A 19,222-nucleotide genomic window follows, 5' to 3' on the forward strand; every position below is an offset into this window, starting at 1 on the left:
ATCATATTCAGTTTATACTGAGTACAATATTATATAATTGTATTAGTTCAACTGTAATCTTAAAATTCACAGCCAATTTTGAAAGAGATGCATCTTAGCTCAGGAAATTGTTATTGAATATGTCAATGTTGTTATAATGAAATGCTTCTTCTAATTATATGGTTATTAAATAAATAAAAAATAATAAATAAATAAATTTTTAAAGGTGTTAAAAAAAAAAAGAAAAAAAGAAAAGCGTGCAGACAGGTCACAGGGCATACCTTCTCCACCACATCCTCATGGCTGGCATTCTCTACATTCTCTCCATTCACCTCAATCAAGCGATCCTCAGCCTGGACACCAGCTTTCATGGCCACACCCTGAGGTATGATGTCAGTCATGTACACTCCCTTTCCACCTGGAAGAAGAGTTGGACACTGTGGATTCCTTTGCATAGAAAAAGTATAAGTCTGGTGGTAAAGGGTTTTCTCTCACTAATGTGAAATTTAGAACTTTCAATTTTAGAACTAACTCAAATCCCCTCAGCTTCTGATCTACAATCAGTTCTGGCTCCTAACACAAAGCTTGACACAGTCATTACTCAGCTTGTGTTTGCCGATTTGAAAATAATTTCTGAGTCCAACTAAATGCAAGGAAAGAGTCTCTATCAATGGCAGGCCGGTGCCAAGCCTGCCAACGTGAGTTCAACCCCAAATCCACATGGCAGAGAGAACCGACTCCTACAAGTTGTCCTCTGATCTATATGCGCACGCGTACACATACACACACACACACACACACACACACACACACAAATGTCCTTTAAAAAAATTTTTTTAAGCCCAGTAGCATTGACCTCTTGAACCAGAAAGAACCACACCACACCCATCAATCAGACTCCCTTCCTTTGCATCTGTAGAATTAGAAAGTATCTGTTCCACTCCCTCCTGCTTAATTAGTATTGTCACCATTCATCACATGCTGGTAGAGTCCCTAAATCTCACTATTGCAGGGTAGCAAGGTCAGACAGGAGGAAAGGGGGGAAAGGCACACATATATGTGGTATGATTTAGGTGCAACTTAAAGAAATGCTGGAAATTCTTTCAAGACACTATTTCAGCCTAGGCAAAGATTTGCTTTATATGACAATATAAATTAATGGTAAGGAATGAGAGCAACTTAAACTCTGCTTTCTTAAATATTTAACATTTCTCCTGTTACTTATTAGAATATGAGCCTGCACATTTACGCCAGATCCCATGGCCTGAATCAGGTCACAGCTCCCTATAGCTAGCTCTCTCTGGATAGTTAGGAGGCAGTCTGTGCTGTGACTTGACAGCTCTCCATTTATGGTAACTGCTCCCCTGTGCTCCTTGTCACATACATTATGCTGACCTAAATCATGTGATGTGAAATTTCCTGCCAACCCTAAAAGATTATAAAAGGTCTGATTAGTCATTTATCAGGGGTAATTGGTCCAGAGACTCCTCAAGAGAACTGCTTGGGAGATTGTTTTGAAGGCTGCTCTCTGTAGAGACCCCCGCCCCATATACCTTGCATCCTGCCCTCCCCCTTAGTTCTCTCTCTCCCCCACTAATGAAGCTCCTCTCCAGGTTTTAAGGGAAGCCTCTCCTTCCCACTATGTTCAAACCTCCAGATATTGTATTCTTTCTGTCTAATGCTCTCCCTCCCACTTCAAGACCCAGCCATGGCCTTCAAATAATGTGGACAGGGGCAACATTAGATAATAAATCTTATGCCTGAAGGGAATAATGTTATCAACTTCCTTTCTGGACCAACCACTGCTATACTTTATATATTTAACATTGCCTTGTTCTATTTTGTTATAAAGAAAATATTTCCTTCATAAAACTAACAAACCATTTGCTATGGGCATTGGCACAAGAGCCAAATGAGTAGAATCTGAATTTTGATATTTTTATATTATTTTTATTACGTGTGTGTGTGTGCATGTGTGCATATTTTAACATGCATATGGAAGTCAGAGGACAACTTGAGGGAGTTGGTTCTCTTTCCACCATGAGGGCCCTGGGGGTTGAACTCAGATCATTAGGCTTGGCAGCAAGCCTTTACTCACTGAGCCACCTCAATGACCTTTTTTAAAAAACTATTTTATTGGGGCTGGAGAGATGGCTCAGTGGTTAAGAGCACTTTGCAGAGGACCCAGGTTCAATTCCCAGTGCCTACGTGGTGGCTACAAACTGTTCTTAACTCCAGTTCCAGGGGAATCCAAAGCCCTCTTCTGACTTCAGTGGTATTGCATGACACGGGTGCACTCACATACATGCAGGCAATACATCATACACGTAAAATAAATTAAAAAAATATATTTTAAAAACTATTTTATTGATAATGGACTCCTAAGAAATGCCAAATTTCCTTTGGCTACCAGCACCACTGTGTTTGAGGATGCAGGCATTGAGAACGTACTCTCTCGTGGTTAGTTTATATCTCTTGCCAAAGGTCAGTTAACCTATGAAACCATTTAAGTTTATCATTAGTCTTTGTCTTTATCACTTACCAAATCATGACCAAGCATCAGTACCTCTCCAGTACCAGAAATAATGTGGACAGGGGCAACATTAGTGCTGGAATCAACCAGCTAGCACAGCACTTCCAATTCCAACTAGTACCCCAGGGGAAATGCTATAGAACTCCAGTCACCTGAGCACAGCACAGTGTATGCTTCTGAAACCACAGAAACGGAACCTCTAGGACTTCCTAAGGGCCAGAGAGTCTCAACTATGTTCCTCTTGACCTCAAGCCAGGGTCACATCTCAGGACAGTTGATGCTGGGCCACCACTGAGGGTACTATAAAGTCACAGAAGGACAGGGATTTGTGCAGTACCCTCAGCAACTCTATAGTGTTCTGACATGTCAGTGGGTGCTCAAGAATTTGAATATATGAATGACCGTGTGGTCACTCTGAGCAATGAAGAGAGATACCAGTCTTACTCAAAGGCAGCCATTATGATGACCTACTTCCTTCTTGCCTCCCCTCCACCTTCACCCTATGGGAGAGTTGGAAGAAAACAAAGCATCAACCCTCAGACCCTCCGGCCACGAAGGCCAGCCTGACAAAGACTAGGGGGAAGAGTCTCCAGCACTCCCTTCTGTCCTTGCTGCTGTCCAGTGTTCTGTCTCTCACTGTACAGCTGTGCCAGGAAAGAGAAAGGGCTGGAAGAGGAGGACGAGGAAGTAAAGCTGCTATAGACAACTATAGCAGCTGCAAAGTCAGAGAAGGTCATCAACTAGTAACATCTTTCTGTGGAAGGCTGTTGTCCAGCCCCTACCCAAGCTCACCTTGGATGGTTTTCAGAGAAAAGCCAAAGCTGTTGCCCTCTTTCACTAGGTAACAGAGCCGTGGTTGGGTACAAGTCTCCACCCCTCCATTCACCACAGGGGCCAGTTCCTTATCATTCAAAGCCGGCTCCTTCAGGCTTTGATCCAACTCTTTCAAGTCTACCTGCTTCTTTATGGCCTTCTCATAGGAGTCCCCATCCAGAACTAGTAAAGTCACTGAATTCCCACTGTTTCTGACCAGATCCACCACCTAGGAAGAAAAGGGGAAAGTATTTAAAGGAAAACTTTGACTCAGAACCCCCATCAACTGCAAGAGGGAGATGATCATCATGTGACCCTAAAGGTCTGACAGCTGACCTGACACCCACATCCTAAGAGACAGGAACCAGCCACCTTCACCCCAACATTCCCAAAATGCGGGAGAGATTAGGCTAGGGCCATGGCTCTGAGGGAATTCAGGGAGCTCTTATAAGGATTGGTCCTTTCTAGAGATAGATGCTGCCCTACAGTACACCAAGTCTCCCCAAATGCAGCGAGGAAGCATGGTGTAGTGAAGGAGAATAGGTCAAAGGATGGTGAATATTAGCAAGGCAAATTCCCCATACACTGCGGCCTCCTCTGTGCAATGGTCACATACACCTCACAGGGTTGTGATGAGGATTTAATAGATCATTCATAAAACATTGCTTGGCACAGTTCCTTGCAAGCAGCAAACAGGTAATTCAGATTAGACCTAACACTATTAAAGTATAACATTAATTAGTTAAGTACATGTGCATATGAGTGTGTGTACGTGTGCGTGCGTGTGTGTGTGTGTGTGTGTGTGTGTGTGTGTGTTAAGGCATGCATGTGCCATGGTGCATGTGTGGAGGTCAGGGGACAATGTATGGGAATCAGTCCTCTCTCTTCACCAGCGGGGTCCCAGGGATTGAATTAAAGTCGTCAGCTTGGCTGCAAGCACCTTGACTCGCTGAGGAATCTGACAGGCCCTAAAATATAATTTTTACAGTTCTTGGTTAATTATAAGTAACTAGATTGGCCAAATTAAAATACAATGATAAATCCTTGCTAGTGGCAACCAGGACTCAAGCTCCACTGATCCCAAAATCATTGTGGAGATGTGGACGCTAAGAGACGACAGAAGAGCCCCAAATGTCCATTTACCTGCGCATGCTCTTCTTTGTCAACAAAGACACCATTGATCCTCAGAACTCTGTCTCCATCCAGGAGCCCTGCTTTCTCCGCTGGGCTCCCCTTCTCAATCACCCGGATCAGGTGGCCGGCAGTGTCCTTCTCAATGCGCAGAAAGAAGCCGTAGTTCTGGCCCTCTTGTTTGGACAGTTTACACTCTCTGGGATTGAAGGTAGAGGCCATTTCTGTGGTGAAAATAAATGGATGAATCCATGGGCAGGAAAATCTCTTTGGACAAAGTGAGAGCCTGCCTGCCACCTCCTGCAACTTTGCTCTTGCAGTGCCGTTCCTCTGCACAGCGCAGCAACACTGGAGGGCTAGGAGGCCTTTGTTCAGCACGTTATTGATTTCCCAATCTATTTCCCCAAGAATGACCTTTTTACTTGAGTTTCAGACCCATGTTTGCAACCACACATGAACACTGATGCTTTCATTTCAGTGGCTTTAACCAAACTCATCTTCCTCTCATACCCTAAAGTTAAACTAAATATATGCTCCAAAGATTTTTTTAACTTTCTTTTTATTAGCATTCTATATAGACTTTATTATCTTATTGTGCATGTGTTTTATGTGCATGCATGCATGCGTGCGATGTGTATTCATGCATGTGTACACAGGTGCAAAGTGTGTAAAAGTCAGGTCAATGTCAGGTGTCTTCCTCGATTTCTCTCCATTTCATTTTTTGAGACAGCTTCTCTGATTGAAGCTGGAGCTTAAGGATTTGACTGTACCAGCTGGCCAGCGAACCCAGAGAGAGATACTGCTGCCTCTGCCTCCTGAATACCAGGACTGCAGGCACACATCAACCACGCCCAGCTTTTTATATGGGAACTTGGGATCCAAACTCGGGTCCTCATGCTTGCACGGCAAGCACTTTACTAGGCGATCCACCCCCCAGCCCCAGGAGGCATCATTAAGACACGTTCGTGCTCGCACACCATGTGCTTTACTCAGATTCGGCTCCACAAAGGACACTGCCACTCAAAAATCTGATGAACCGACCAAGTTCTAGGCACTGAGGATAATCTGTGGACCAGAGGAACCACACGTTGCCCTTCAAACAAATGTGATGAGGGTTGTGCTAAGGAAGAGCTGAGTGATGCAGGACAATGGAACAAAGGATCTTTGGGAAGAAATGAAACTGGCTCCCTGGAGAAATGACAGTCCAAGAAGTGCAGGGCTAGTGGGAACCAGGTGAGCAGGACAGGCAAGGAAGGCTTCAAACAGCTGAGGAGCTAAACCAGGCCTCCCTCAGAGACGGCCTGGCATGTTGGTAACACAATAGAAAAAGTGGATGTGCTCACCTGTGCTCACACAAGCAGTGCTAATTAAATACAGTGGGGCACCAAAAAAGCATGCACATGGGAAGGGGTTAAGAGCAGATAGATAATGGGGCGATACAATCAAAGTCCACTGTGTGTATGTGTGTGTGCACGCGCCTGTGTATGAAATGGTGAAAAAATAAATGAAGGTGGAGTGGAGGGGAGGGGAGAGAAGGGAAGGGGAGGGAAGGAGAGGGAAGGAGAAAGGGGCCAGAGAAGACCCAGAAGTTTCTAGTCAGAACCAGAGTAAGGATGCCCAGGAAAGGACTCTGTTGGCAGGTCAGGGTTCTCCTTCCCAAGGCACTTCTGTCTCTACCCATCCTGCCCCTCCTGTTGTCCCACTAAAGAACTAGGGTTCTGAGCTAGAGGAAGACAGGAAGATGTGGGAAACAATACCTGGGGCCCAAGTTCAGTACTGCTAAGGGAAGTGAGAAGGCTTCTGGGGACTCCAAGGCCCCCTAGATCAGTAGGACTGGAGGCCAGCCCAGAAAGAGGCTGACACATATACAACAGATGGTTACAGTCAGCTCCTTCACCTGTCTTCAGAGCAAGCTCTGTGTCCTCCTCATCACAGATACCTGTAACATGTCCTTTTCCTCCTAGAGTGACAGGAAGAGGTTACCATATAGAACAGGGGGGAAGCAGAGTGGAGAACAGGCAACAACAATATGCTTCAGGCTCCCTAGAAGCATTGCTGTGATGGTTGAAGATAGCCGTCTCTGACCTTGGTGCCCAGAGACGGGCAGCACAACTGAGCAGGAAGCCTCCCGCTGCCCAATGACTCAGCCACCTCAAATGTTCTCCACACAGAATCAGGCATGGGCAGCACTGCCACATCAAAAGCCACAACCCAGAAAAGGCCACTTAGGGAGAATGGGGACAAATGCAGGACACCACCAGCCACTTCCCCTCACTTGCAGGCACCTGCTTCCAGTTCATTCTAGCTTTGGTCTTTCCCTTCTCTTTCTGCTGAACCTGCACACATCATCTTAGTTTTCTGATGCTCCTGTCTAGACCCCTGCCAGTTCTCAACTCCACGGGGCTAAAAAGTCTTGAAGGGAACAACCAAAGCCTTCAGGTGAGGATCACACCACCTCATCTAAATGCTGCAAAACATGTCCTACCACCAGAACGAAGGCTGTTTTTATTAAGAGACTGTTTTTTATTAAGAGAAGAGGTTGTTTGTATCAACAGATGAATGCTCATTTTTAAGTCATCCACCTTAAAACTCAGCTGTCTTATACCCTGTAGTGATCACCAAGGGTCTTCATCTCATTCTCTGCAGGTCAAGGATGGAATGTGAAACCCCTCCTCTAGGAGGACAAGGCCTGCATTGGGGGGATGTTTTCCCATCTCACTGGACATCCAAAAACCCAACATAAAAGGAAACTGAGTTACTATCTCTTGGCACAGCCTCAAGCCGTGTCTTATTTGGTTGGCTGGTCAAAGTTTTCAAATAGTCAGACTGAGAACAGTGAGACCTGCACCCATGGCTCTGAAGGCTCAGGCACAGCTTCTTCCCACCGCTGTGGGTGAAGAGCTGGAGCTAGTTCACAGAGACAGCACTGCTGAAAGGCTACTGCCTGTAGCTCCATGTGCCCCCTGTCACATCTGCCGACCTCAGTTCAGCCACCAGTGAACTAAAGCTGGTGTCCATCTATCAGCATATACCCAAGCCACTCTCACCTCAGCCAATGGGGAAAGCCACCCAAGACCCCAAGTGCCTGACCTTACATGGGACCCCTGGTGCACAAAATGTTTCCTTTGTGGTGTTACGGAAAGCTGATTCACCTTGAAATCAAGAGGACCACACTCTGGTCCACCTCCATTCCTGGTTCTGTTTAATCCACATCCTGGTTTTACATAACTCCTCAATCAAGGCAGGGTCTGTGACTAGCAAGTCTATGTCAGTGCCCATAAAAGGATACCTGGGACACCAAACACTGGCCCAAATAAGGATATTGCACTTAAGGATCTGTTTTCTATTCTTCATCCCCCAGCCCATCTACTGCTTGCTGAGAAAGACTGGGGACCAAACCCCTATGGTGGATGCATCATAGGTAACCAGTGAAGACTTAGGGATTTCTGGAACATCTTCCCAAGCTGAAGTGGATCAGATTCAATAAGCATTAGTCTCAGTCATCAAAATAAAGTCCTGAAGATGAGAAGAAGCCATGACCCTGTCTAAACCTACAGGAAAAGTCAATTCTTGGCAGCAGAGTTGCTTGTCTGTGGGAAAAAGAACAAAGGCCCTCACCGGCAGACAGGAAAGGCTCAGAGTTAATAGCACCGAAGAGGTGTTTTTCCATTGGTCTTAATTATTAATCTTCTTAATCCCACCTTTAGAACCCCTTTTCTTCCAAAAGAATTCCACTCTTGCTACCAAGAAAGAATGATATGCCTTAGTTAGAGAAGAAAAGTTAGGTGCATTCTGGAAGTTAGAAAGGTGAGGTAATGACCACAGGTGTGTTAGGAGGGACCTCCGTCTGTGGTCAGAGCAGAAAAAATTAAAACTACTGGGCTTTTCTCACAGGAAAGAAGTGGCTGGTGGGACCAGAGTCCTCTTCTAAGCCCACGGCAGGCCAGGGCCTCTCCGCTCTCCATCCACATGGGTTACCATCAGTCCTTAGTCAATACCCACCCTCAGCAGCTCCTCTGCAAGGGCAGCTGGAAGCCAGAGCTTGTAGCTGTGCCTACAGAGGTCAGGGCTACCAATAGGTCCAAACAGCCAGAAGGTCCAGCTTAGTAGGCAAAGGTTAAAAGGAAATCTTACTTTGCCCTCAGTTTGTGTGTCTGGGGCTGAAAGCTGCAGGACTTTCCTCACACTGTTGTTTGGAGAAAGGTAAGACTCCATTTCTGTTGATCCCACTGTCAATGGAGCTTGTGGTAAGGGCTTGCCTGCCCCGTCAGGCCATCTCACGTGAAAAATAGTGTTCCCAGGTAATTGTTACATGTAGGTGGAAATGTCCTACTAAGAAACATCACAGGCATGAGCACCCATAAGCCCACCCAGACAGAGGATGGGTAAAAAGGTCTGAAAGCCACTTAGGTCACCAACTTCATGATCTCCTGAAAAATATTTGATCATCCCAAGGCCAATGGGAATCTAACAACACAAAGTGTGTCCCAAACACAAACATAAACATAGGATCCTCCCCAAATACACAGTTATGTGCTTTCCTTGCAAGGATGAGAAGTTGAGTTTGATCCCCAGAACCCATGGGCGTGGTGGCACACACTTGTGATGCCAGAGCTGGGAAGACAGCAGACAGATCCCTGGGGCTCACTGGCCAGCCAGCCTATTTCAGGCCAGTGGGAGACCTTGTGTCAGAGAACAATATAGACAATACTTGAACAACACCTAGGTTGAACTCTGGTATCCACATGCATACACAACACACACACACACACACACACACACACGTGAGCACACACAAACACACCTGTTATTTGTCTAGCTCCTGTGAGCCTCTGTGTATTATTTTGGTTTTTGTTTGAGGTTTGTTGTTTTGTAGTGCTGGGGTACTAAACCTGAGCCTATACTGTATCACTATCCTGTACTCCAGTCCTCAGGAATTCTGGAGCTAGAACCAGGCAAAATACAGACTGGGGAAAGTAAAGCCTTCTGAGGAAGTTAACCTAATAGCAATTCCTAGAGGAGTAAAATCAGCAAGAATTACAGCATCTTTGTGCCTCCCCTCAACCCTAAGGATTGTCTATCCCTGTCCAAAATTGCCGACTGGTTTCATCTCTGAGCAGATAGGCTTATTTAAAGCTATATAAACCCACAGGCCATCAGGCACTGCTGGCAATAACAAATTATGCTGTAAAAACTCACTGTCAGGTATGGGAGATCATCTCAATGTTCAGTTACCTACAAGTTGGGTCTCAGTCCTAGTCATCCCTCAGAATCACCGGCACAGAGTTGCAAAGATACACACTTACTTTGGGCGCATACTCTCCAGGCTTGATAGCCAAGCATAAGCAAAGAAACTAGGTCTTGAAATCACCCCATGTTGCTTAACTCCTCTTCCTCTCATCTCAGGGACAAACTCTCTTGGATCACAGAAGAATGTCATGGTTGGGTGAACTATTAACAGTCACCTTTACCCCGAGCTTACCTTTACCCCCCTTGAGAAGCCAAAGTGACAGCCTGGCTAGGAGAGACCCTTGGTCAGCCTGTGCAGTCCTCAGGATCTGGCTCTGCCCATAGTGAATGCCCAGCCATAGTGCCTGGTATAGGAGGACATGACAACCTAAAGACTATACCTTGTGTCTTTCTCCCCAAGCTCTAGTTCTGAGCCAGGCAGACACAGAATCAAGTGGATGAAGACTACTTCTAACCACCAGCATTGGACAGGTGAAGTCTCTTTGGGACCATGAACACAACTCCTTCAGTTTTCCATTAATCAAGAGGACATATTACCTCAGACCCAATTCACATGTTCATGCCAACGTTGTCCAACCCACACTAATATATAAAACACTTCTGTTCTCAAAGAACTTCAGAGTTGAATCAGGTTACAGAAAAGGTTTAATACAAAGATTACTACTATGAATAGAGTATACATGCCAAAGATGTGCACTGAAGGACGAATTAAGGAACACTTCACAAATTAAGGAGGATTTTACTTAGGCCTTGACAACAGATGGGTGGGGTTTCAACAGGATCAGAGGTAGGAGGAGACCATTTTAGACAGAGAATGATGTGGCCATCAGGGCATGGAGTAGGAAAGTTCTTGGTAATGGTTCAGGAAGAGCTGAAAATCCAAAAGAAGGGAGATTGCAAATGGTAGGCTCTGACTTTCAGTCCCAGCCTAGATCTTGCCTTAGTCTGATGGTCATGGGTACCACTCAGTTTTCAGCAGAGGAAATAGCAAGATCAGGGAATGGTTGATGGACTGAACTGGCACAAACACAGCAGAGGCAGCCAGGGAGCAGGCTCTTACAGTGATCCACACAGATGATAAAAGAAGCTGTGGCAGCAGAATGAAGGTGACAGGCAGAGGAGCTACACAGAGGACAGGGCAGCTGATTGCATCCATTCACTCTGTCCCCTCAGATTTCTTCATGCAGAGATGGTATCAGGCAGAGCAGGTGCAATGACATGCTTACCCTGCCCAGGACCTGTGTGCAAGAGAACAGCAAGAACTCGGTACCCAGTGTGCCAGCCACAGGCTTCCTTGGCTCCCCCTGCTCCCTGCTCACTCTAGACAGCTTTTGCTGCGGTTTCACTGCTGTGAGGAAGGGCCCCACATGGCACAGAGTGTCCTGAGGCCACAACTGAGTGTCCTGAGGGCATAGCTCCACTCTAAACACAGCAGCACTTGTGGCTCCTCTCAGTCCCAGAGCTGCAGGAACACTCAAGCTCCCCAACCATTGCTTAGTCTGTCTGCTTCTCCATGAGGGCCGGTTTTATAACTCTCTTTGAACTTATTTCCTTGGCCGGTTATTTCTACTAATCAATTCTAGTACTTTTCATACCTTCCAGCAAGGGACATCCCTTCTAGTATGGACTCAATGTTACCTGTGCCCCTTGAACCCATATAATGAACCCAATCTCCAGTGTGACTGCATTCAGAGACAGGGACTTTTAAAGTAGTAACTAAAGTTATATGAGGTTGTAAGGGTGAGACCCAAATCTAGTGGGACTGGTGCCCTTATTGAAAGAGGATGAGATGCAGAGATGCCCTCATACAGAAAAAGATGTGAGAACACAGAGACAAGGAAAATTGAGGAGAGGCCCGAGAGGGCCCAACCTGATGACATCTTCACCGTGTACTTTCAGACTCTAGAACTTTCTATTCCTTAAACCGCCAGCCCTTATCATTTTGTTACAGCAGTGCCTATCATCTTCTAAGTAATTCTACCTACATGGGCAGGTGTTGGAAAGAGAAGGACTCAAAGGGCAAGTATGGCATAGTCTTGGCTAGGCATGGTGGCACACACCTGTAATTCCCACATTTGGGGCTGTTCAGAAGGAATGTGACTTTGAGGTTAGCCTGGGCTACATAGTGAGAGAGACCTTGTTTTTTAAAAAATACAATGATATATTTGAGGAATGGGATGGCAAAGTCAGTTTGTAGTGGGTTTAAACAAGAGGGCACAGCAGAAGTTCTCTTGGTATCTCTGGTGATGTAAGATGGAGTCCAGGACCCCCTGCATGGAGGTGCCAGTGAAGCTTATGATGAGAATACGACAGGAAGAGAGCCAAGGACCAAGCTTGGGGATTTCTAGATAGGTGAGTGGATGATAAAGCAAACAGGAAGTGTCAGCAGAAAGCCAAGGTTTAGCGTACTATCCAAAGAGGAATCTCAAGACAAGACACTCAACATCGTCAAGTGATGCCAAGAGATGGAATAAAAATATAAAATGCCATCAAATTGAGAAAACAAAAGCCCAAACCAGATAGGTCACTGTCAAGCAAACGGATTCTAAATAACAAACTCGATTACTATAGACACCTCTTGGAAAAGATGAGAGCTAGGGAAGTGGGGATGACAGATGCTCCTGTTTTTAACTTGAGAACTGTCAGCACGTGTACATATGAGGGATGGTGTGGCAAACAGACTAGTCCACCAGTGGGGGGGAAGAAGGGGGAAAATGGTATAAAGAAAATAGTTTCAATCCCTCTTGCAAAGTAGTTGGAAAAGTAGGAAATTAGGAACTTTGGCAGGGTAGAGAAAAAGTGTCACACCAAAATATGGACCAGGCTAAAGCAGACAAATCAGTGGGGGCACTTGGGAAAAGACTATGGCTGGATGGCTGCTAATGCTTGCAGACAGCTGTCGTGAGGGTGCCAGAGACGCCATCCCTCAAGGGAACCTACAAGTCTAGATTTGTGTAAAATGAATCAAGGAGATGTCCAGGGAAATGGACCAAAACCTCTTCTCTGAAGATTTTTGGAAATGCAAAAGCAGCCCCTGCACCTGGAGATCTGAGGGGACAGATCCAGGAGAGGAATAGCTCCACAGCTCCCAGAGCCATCATTTTGTCTTTTCCAAGGAACCCCTGGGAAATCTAGCCAAACTTTTCTTCCTTGTTTGTGGATTGGTAGAAAGGAAAGCAGATATATTTTCATTTCAACAAGGAACTCTTAACTTGTACTCATTTGGAGAACCAAAAGAACAAGCCAGAACTGCCCAATTACATCAAGGATGCCACACTGGGGTGGTAGGGTAGTGGGGTGGCGGGGGGTAAGAAGTTGTGAAAGTTCTTTAGAGTAAAATAGTTCCAGGAACAGAATTCCACAGCAGCTGCATGCAGCTGACAATTAGAACTTAAAACAGTTTGCCTCCCTCTCCCCAACAGCATTCTACTCTGGGTAAAGTGCATTAGAAAAGGCAAGAGTTTTTACCTAAACCTAGCTGTGAATCCCATGTCACCCCTGGTTAGCTATGAAAGTATGGGTGAGTTAAGACAGAAGTACCCCTTGGTGGAGACAGTGACTCTACGTGTCAGGTGGGAAACCCCTGAACACATCTGGAACACAGATGTCCACCCTATGCTAGCCATCACAGCCCAGACCCCCTGTAGGAGGCCTCACAGAATGAGCCTCATTTTCTATAGTATATTATATCAGTGCTCCTGGTTTTCTTCTTGAGGTGGAGAAGATTGGGAACTAGAGACTATGCAGGCACTGTGATTGTCAGGCCATGAATCATCTCTGCAAAGCTAATCTTAGCCATTGAAAAGAACTGAAGCCTTTGCTCCTCATGAAATAAAGCTCAGATAAGGAGCTGAGATTTGCCCTCACCCAGAAGTATCCTGTAAGTCAGAAAGCTAGAGATCTAAGAACTCTGAGATTCAAGACTAAGCTGAAGTTTTCAAGAGTCCCATCCAGAGAGCAAGAGCTCTGGCAGAAGGGAACACCAGGTACCCGAAGAACCATAATGAGAGAGCGGCTGGAATGAGTGAAATGTTACTTTATATCTGGCCCAGGTGTGAACTATGGTAGCCATGGAGTGGTTAGGGAATGGGTCTACTCACCAGAAAGCACCACTGAATTTCCAGAAGGTTAGAAAGAAGTGGGATAAGGAGGGACTCTGCCTGTAGGTAGGAAAACATGGGCTATGATCAGTGATGGCTGGTGCAGTGACCATCAGGTGTGACAGCCCAGGTCTCTAAATGGCCCAGATGTAGTACAGCTTTTACATAAATACTGTAATCTACAACCATGAGTCATGAATATCTGGACTCACCGTCATCTTATCTAATAGTAATTAGAAATCGATCATATAGTCAGAATTATACTACCAAGAAAGCAGAACCTCTCCCCACAGGCACTTGTATAAAATAAAACCTGAGCCAAGAAACTGTTTTACTGGACAGTAAAAACTTCCCAAGTCCAGTGATGAATAATGTTTAACCCTAGTTACTATGACTGTGAAAGTGTTCTTGATTACATAACCTAGGATGTAAGCATGGAATAAAATATTTCTGCTTCATTAAGGCAGAAGGGGAAGGAAGAGCAGGGTTTATCTGCTAACACTGAAACTAGGCATTATTTACCTTCCCCTGACTTTCACACTTGTCTAGAAAACCTAGGAACTTCAACAAGGAGAAAGCAACAGTCCCAGGAAGTTTAACCAGGTGTATCTGGCCTGCATGCACCTGTCACTAGACTTCTATTAGAAAAGCATAGTTAGTAGAGACTGTGGGTTGTGAAGTCAGCAACTTACACAGGTTGAAAATTCCCTGTCATCAACCCTGGCAGGAGGGCCTCATACCTAGGCCAGCGTTCATCTCTTTCAGAGCCTAGCACAGGCTATTTCTTCTAATAGCATTAAAGAAATCTGAATGTATCCCAGCAGCTTCTGACAAATATCTCTAGCAAGCAAGACATAAAATTCAATTGCATCCTTCTTCAAAAATATTTTTTCTAGAATGCATCTTACAGTTTTGATGCAGATGATATATCTCGGGCCACCTGGGCTCCTCCTTTCAAAAGCAACACCTGTGGAAATTCAACCACTCAAGTTTGTTTAAATAATACCAAAGACAGAAGGTTAAGCAAGGCCCTAAAAATATGTATTTGCTAACTGTACTTCCCCATTGAAATAGTTGCTGTTTGGTCTTAGCCAGGAATAGATTCAACTCTGGGGAATTGGTGGAGTCATTGATAATTATCTAGAGAACAGAGATGAAGGGCCCAGTGATTTTTATTTCTCTTTATGATATAGAATCTCTTATCTCAAAGGTCATTTGGTCTGCTGGTATCCTCCCTACTCCAGCCACCATAAATGATATTTTGCACTATATGGCAGGACTGTGGTCTGGGAGTTCAAAGCCTTCCACACTTTGATCACTTACCTAAGAGTTTTAGGAGCTGGGCAAGAGACGGAATCAAAATTGTATAAGAACAGAGGCATTCACTGAGAGGGCGCCCTCAAAATACTGATAGTACCCAAAAGAGCCAAACCCTCCTAAGGGTTCATGTTTCCTCCAAAACCAGTACCTTGGCTCTTTAGGTTTTGATTTTTGAGGCAGAATCTCAGGTAGTCCTACTTGAACTCACTGTATAGTCGAGGATCCTGATTCCACCTCCTGAGCACTAGGTTACAGGTGCACACACCACACCTGGTTTATGTGATACTGGGGGTCAAGCCCAGGGCCGTGTGCCTGCTGAGAAAGCATTCCACCAACTGAGACACATATCCAGTCCCTGAACTTTCATTGCTACCTCCTTACATTTTTCATATCTGGCCTCTCAGCAGTCCTCCCGCCTCTGAACAAACTTTCTAACCTTGCTTTCATGTCAGTCTCTAAAACATCATTCAAGCAGCAGAAGTATGAACTCCTTGCTCAGGCAGCGAGTGTCCGCATAACCGGCTCTACCTTACCCTTCTCTGCTCCTAAGTAGAAGATTGGGCTCTGCATGATCACCCATGCCCTGCCTGCCCTTTGCTCATGCCCCATGCGTTCCCTGGATCACCTTCCCCATTGCTGACTTCTTATTCATAGTAGGTGCTAAGCAAACACTTTTTCCAACTGACTGAATTCAAGACATACCCTTTTCCAAGTCACAGCTCAAATCCTTCCATCTCTAGCAGTGTCTATAAGTATCACTCCATATTTTGAATTTTAAGCATCATTTCTATGTTCAGCAAGGTATATTTAGTACCTACCACTGCGGCAGGTATCAGATCAACCCAGATTAGACATGTCCTGCCTAGAGCCTAGAACACGGTGGAAAGAGTTAGAAAACATAACTGCGAGCGGTGGTATGGCTGCTGGGATATTTAAAATGTTCTGTTGTTCAACATCAATAAGCTCTTTCTAGGCTCAGATATCAGCCTGTATATTGTTCATGAGTGCTGAATTGAACCTAATGGGCTGTTTAACATTGATAAAAGGACTCTGGAAGGTTAACTTGGTTGGATAAGCAGAGCCTGGATTCAAATATAGGATGCAGGCTCCTTCCACAGTCTTCCCTACTTCCCAGACTTAAGAGGTTGTACTGTGCTATGATCATGCAGTTAGAGATGGGGGGGGTAAGGCAGCTCTAGGAAGAAGGGCACACATATCCTCATGGAACAACAAATGCTTCGGAACCACCATGATGCACATACAGGACGAAGGAAAGGAGGTCAGGTTAGGCTTCGAGGCACCTTGGATTCAAGCCTGCAGATTTCAGAGGAACTTTATTGTGTCTTCATCAAGATACACTGAGTAGGCACTATAGCCCCTGTGGTAGTCTCATACCAAGAATATGCTCAATGCCACTGTGGGCATCCCATGAACTTTTCTGGATCATTACTTTTGTGTTCCCATGATTCCACCCTGCTTCATGAATGCAAAATATCTGTGTTTCTAGCCAGGCTTTGAGCCTCAGAAGTTGGTGGCTAGAGCAAATCTTACAGTAGCTACCAAGTAGGCAAGTGGTCATCTTTCCTGCTATCAAACTTATCACCAATAGGCTGGCAAGATTATCTGAAATCATGCTCATCAGCAACATAACTGAAAACCATGTGACATTTGCGACTCTGCAAGGCAGTGTGTGCATCCTCCCACTTAACTCTCCTAACCGCAAGAACTAGGTCCCACTGTGCTTACTTGAGAAGGAAACAGGGGCTCTGAGAGGAAAGTATATGTGACATCTGGAACACAAGCTTCCAGTCCCAAAGGTCAAACTCTTAATCACTTGCCTTTGATGCCTAGAGGACAGGGCAGTCTCTCCTGAAGGCCCAGGGAGAGTAACTGAGGAATCTTGAGGAAACTCTGTCGAGCCCCATCTTATTACTCTCTTCCATTCCCACGCAACAATGTGAGGATCATTGAACTAAAATTTGGCCATTTCCACATGATCAGACTCTAGAACTCAGTTGGCCTGACAGAATATCAGAGTTTTCCAGCCTCATCACCCAAGGAGCAGCTTATGAAAACACCCAGTGTCCTAGCTCTTAAGCATCTGTTCTAAGAGCAGAGAATACCATGGGTAACAGAGGACAAGAGCCCTTACTGCCTGGAAGCTTAATGTCCGACAAAGAAAGCAATGCTTTCTGATGGCAAGTGCTATGGGGTGATAGAAATAGTGATGAGATGGAGGGGAAGGTTGATTTAGAAAGTCCTTCTTGTGAGGTAACATTTGAATTCGTACTCAAATGGCAAGAAGCCCACCTTCAAAGCACCAGAGTCCACCTCATACATGCTGGGTTGAAAAGGACGTTAGTGATCATTGAGTTTTAACACTCTAGTTGTAGGTAGGGGGAAAAAAGGCTCAAGGGCATCAAAAGACTAAGAAACATCTCCAACTAACTGCACACGTCCCGTTCTTCCACAGAACCAGTGGGAAAGTTAAGTCGTGCTGTATCTTGTATATGCACATTCGAAAAGCTTCCTACACTTGAACTTGGTCCCCTCAACCATATTCATGTTTATATTTTTATTTTCAGCACAACCCTGGGAAAACGATGCCCGCCCTTCATTTGATAAGTTATAAAATTGAGGTAAGGAATTTAATGACTTATCACAACCAACTGAATCAAAACTTTAGGTATTCATGTTCCAGAACTGTGTTCTTACTAGGTGAGCAACAGCTGCACAGCAGATGATCTTGGAACACACAACACCATTAACAACTTTTTATTTTATGTGGTAGAGAGCATACAAGAGCTACCAACTTGGAACAACTCACTCAGCCATGACACAAATTCCATGTCCCTGAGTTGTTTGTACAGAAAAGAACATGTGGCTATCTGCAACTAGACAGCTATGACCTGAGGCCCTCAGGGCCCTGTGACTTCCAGACACAGGACCAAAGTCTTCATAACTGTAAACAACCCAGACCAGTCATCTTCAGAGCCAGTAAACTCTCAGGTAAAGGCTATGATGCTTAAGAAATGAGTTCCTAGTGGGAGAACTTCAGGGTAGCACAGATTTTTCAGATTCACACAAGACCCAAAGATTTAGAGATTCCCAAAGGGCAGACTCTAAGGATCTGCATTTCCAAATTCAGCCAGCCAGGAATCAGCTGGGCTTTGCTCGAGTCTTATGTGGTCATGAGAGGTAGAGAGGAGGCGTCTGCTTTGATTACCCAGTGGAAAGGTTAAATCATGCTGTATCTTAAAGGGTTGCCTCTGGAAAAGGGAGTCTTCTCTCACACCCAAAGCCTTGAGTAGAAGGTTCCAGGAGAAACTTCCCTGGTGTCCATGAGGTCTGTTACCCCACTCTCTTGACTATACATTAACCCTCCATACTGCTTCCCAAACAATCCCCATGCAACCCCTCAGGAAAGAAACAATTCAGAGAGCAGCCCATTAACTAGTGCCTTTGTGAAATAGAGCCTAACTAACCTTCACAGGTCACGGGTGTCTCCAGCAAGAAGAATTTCAGAGCAAAGACAATCTCCCACTATCCTCAGACTCCCCCTGCCACCACCAAAGGTCTGGTGTCCTTCCCCAAGGCCTCTCTCCTGAAATCCAGGGCAGCCAGCCACTTGCTAGGAAAAAGAGAAAGTTGCATGGGCCCAGGTGGCTGGCACCCTCATCAGGGCACATAAGCCAGTTCTTACCTGCAGGAAAAAGAACCACTCAGTCACTCAGGATTCTCTCTGCTGTGAACACCAGTCTTAGAACTCACTGGACTTTGGACAAGGATTGATTTAAAAGTTGATGTATTTAACAGGGATGTGCGGTCTGAGTTCAAGTGACCTCTGTCCTGCTCCCTGCCAGCTGGCAGGGCCCCGAGCTGGAAACCCTGAAGAGCCCTCAGCAAACACAGTGCCCTGGCCCACCAGCTAACAATGTGAGGAATGGGAGCACCCCTTGTCTGTGCTCCCACACAATGAGGAGGGGAGAGAAGAGGTGGGAAGGGCAGCCAGGAAGGAGCTGCCTCTGTCTTCCTCACGCTATCTAATGAACAGAGAGGCCTGGGTCACACCCAAACAACCCCTATCCTAGTAGGA

The 19,222-nt window shown here is 45.4% G+C and overlaps 1 protein-coding gene across 2 annotated transcripts in view; it reads right to left on the reverse strand.

Moving 5' to 3' along the window:
* Positions 1 to 18,917, reverse strand: part of Pdzk1 (PDZ domain containing 1) — a 35,857-nt gene extending 16,940 nt beyond the window's left edge. The window contains exons 1-5 of one of the 2 annotated variants that reach the window (XM_008827577.3): positions 18,830 to 18,899; positions 13,807 to 13,866; positions 4,469 to 4,680; positions 3,305 to 3,554; positions 261 to 397 (exon numbers count right to left, since the gene is read on the reverse strand). In XM_008827577.3, coding sequence (XP_008825799.1) covers positions 261 to 397; positions 3,305 to 3,554; positions 4,469 to 4,678 — 597 coding nt within the window. In that variant the 5' untranslated portion in view covers positions 4,679 to 4,680; positions 13,807 to 13,866; positions 18,830 to 18,899. Of the gene's footprint in view, positions 1 to 260; positions 398 to 3,304; positions 3,555 to 4,468; positions 4,681 to 13,806; positions 13,867 to 18,829 lie in introns of both variants that reach the window. The other variant, XM_029560870.1, reaches the window with a different exon arrangement.
* Positions 18,918 to 19,222: the final 305 nt, after the last annotated feature.

Source organism: Nannospalax galili, unplaced genomic scaffold (assembly GCF_000622305.1).
Source record: "Nannospalax galili isolate Female #2095 unplaced genomic scaffold, S.galili_v1.0 scaffold693, whole genome shotgun sequence".
In the NCBI taxonomy this organism is placed as follows: Eukaryota; Metazoa; Chordata; class Mammalia; order Rodentia; family Spalacidae; genus Nannospalax; species Nannospalax galili.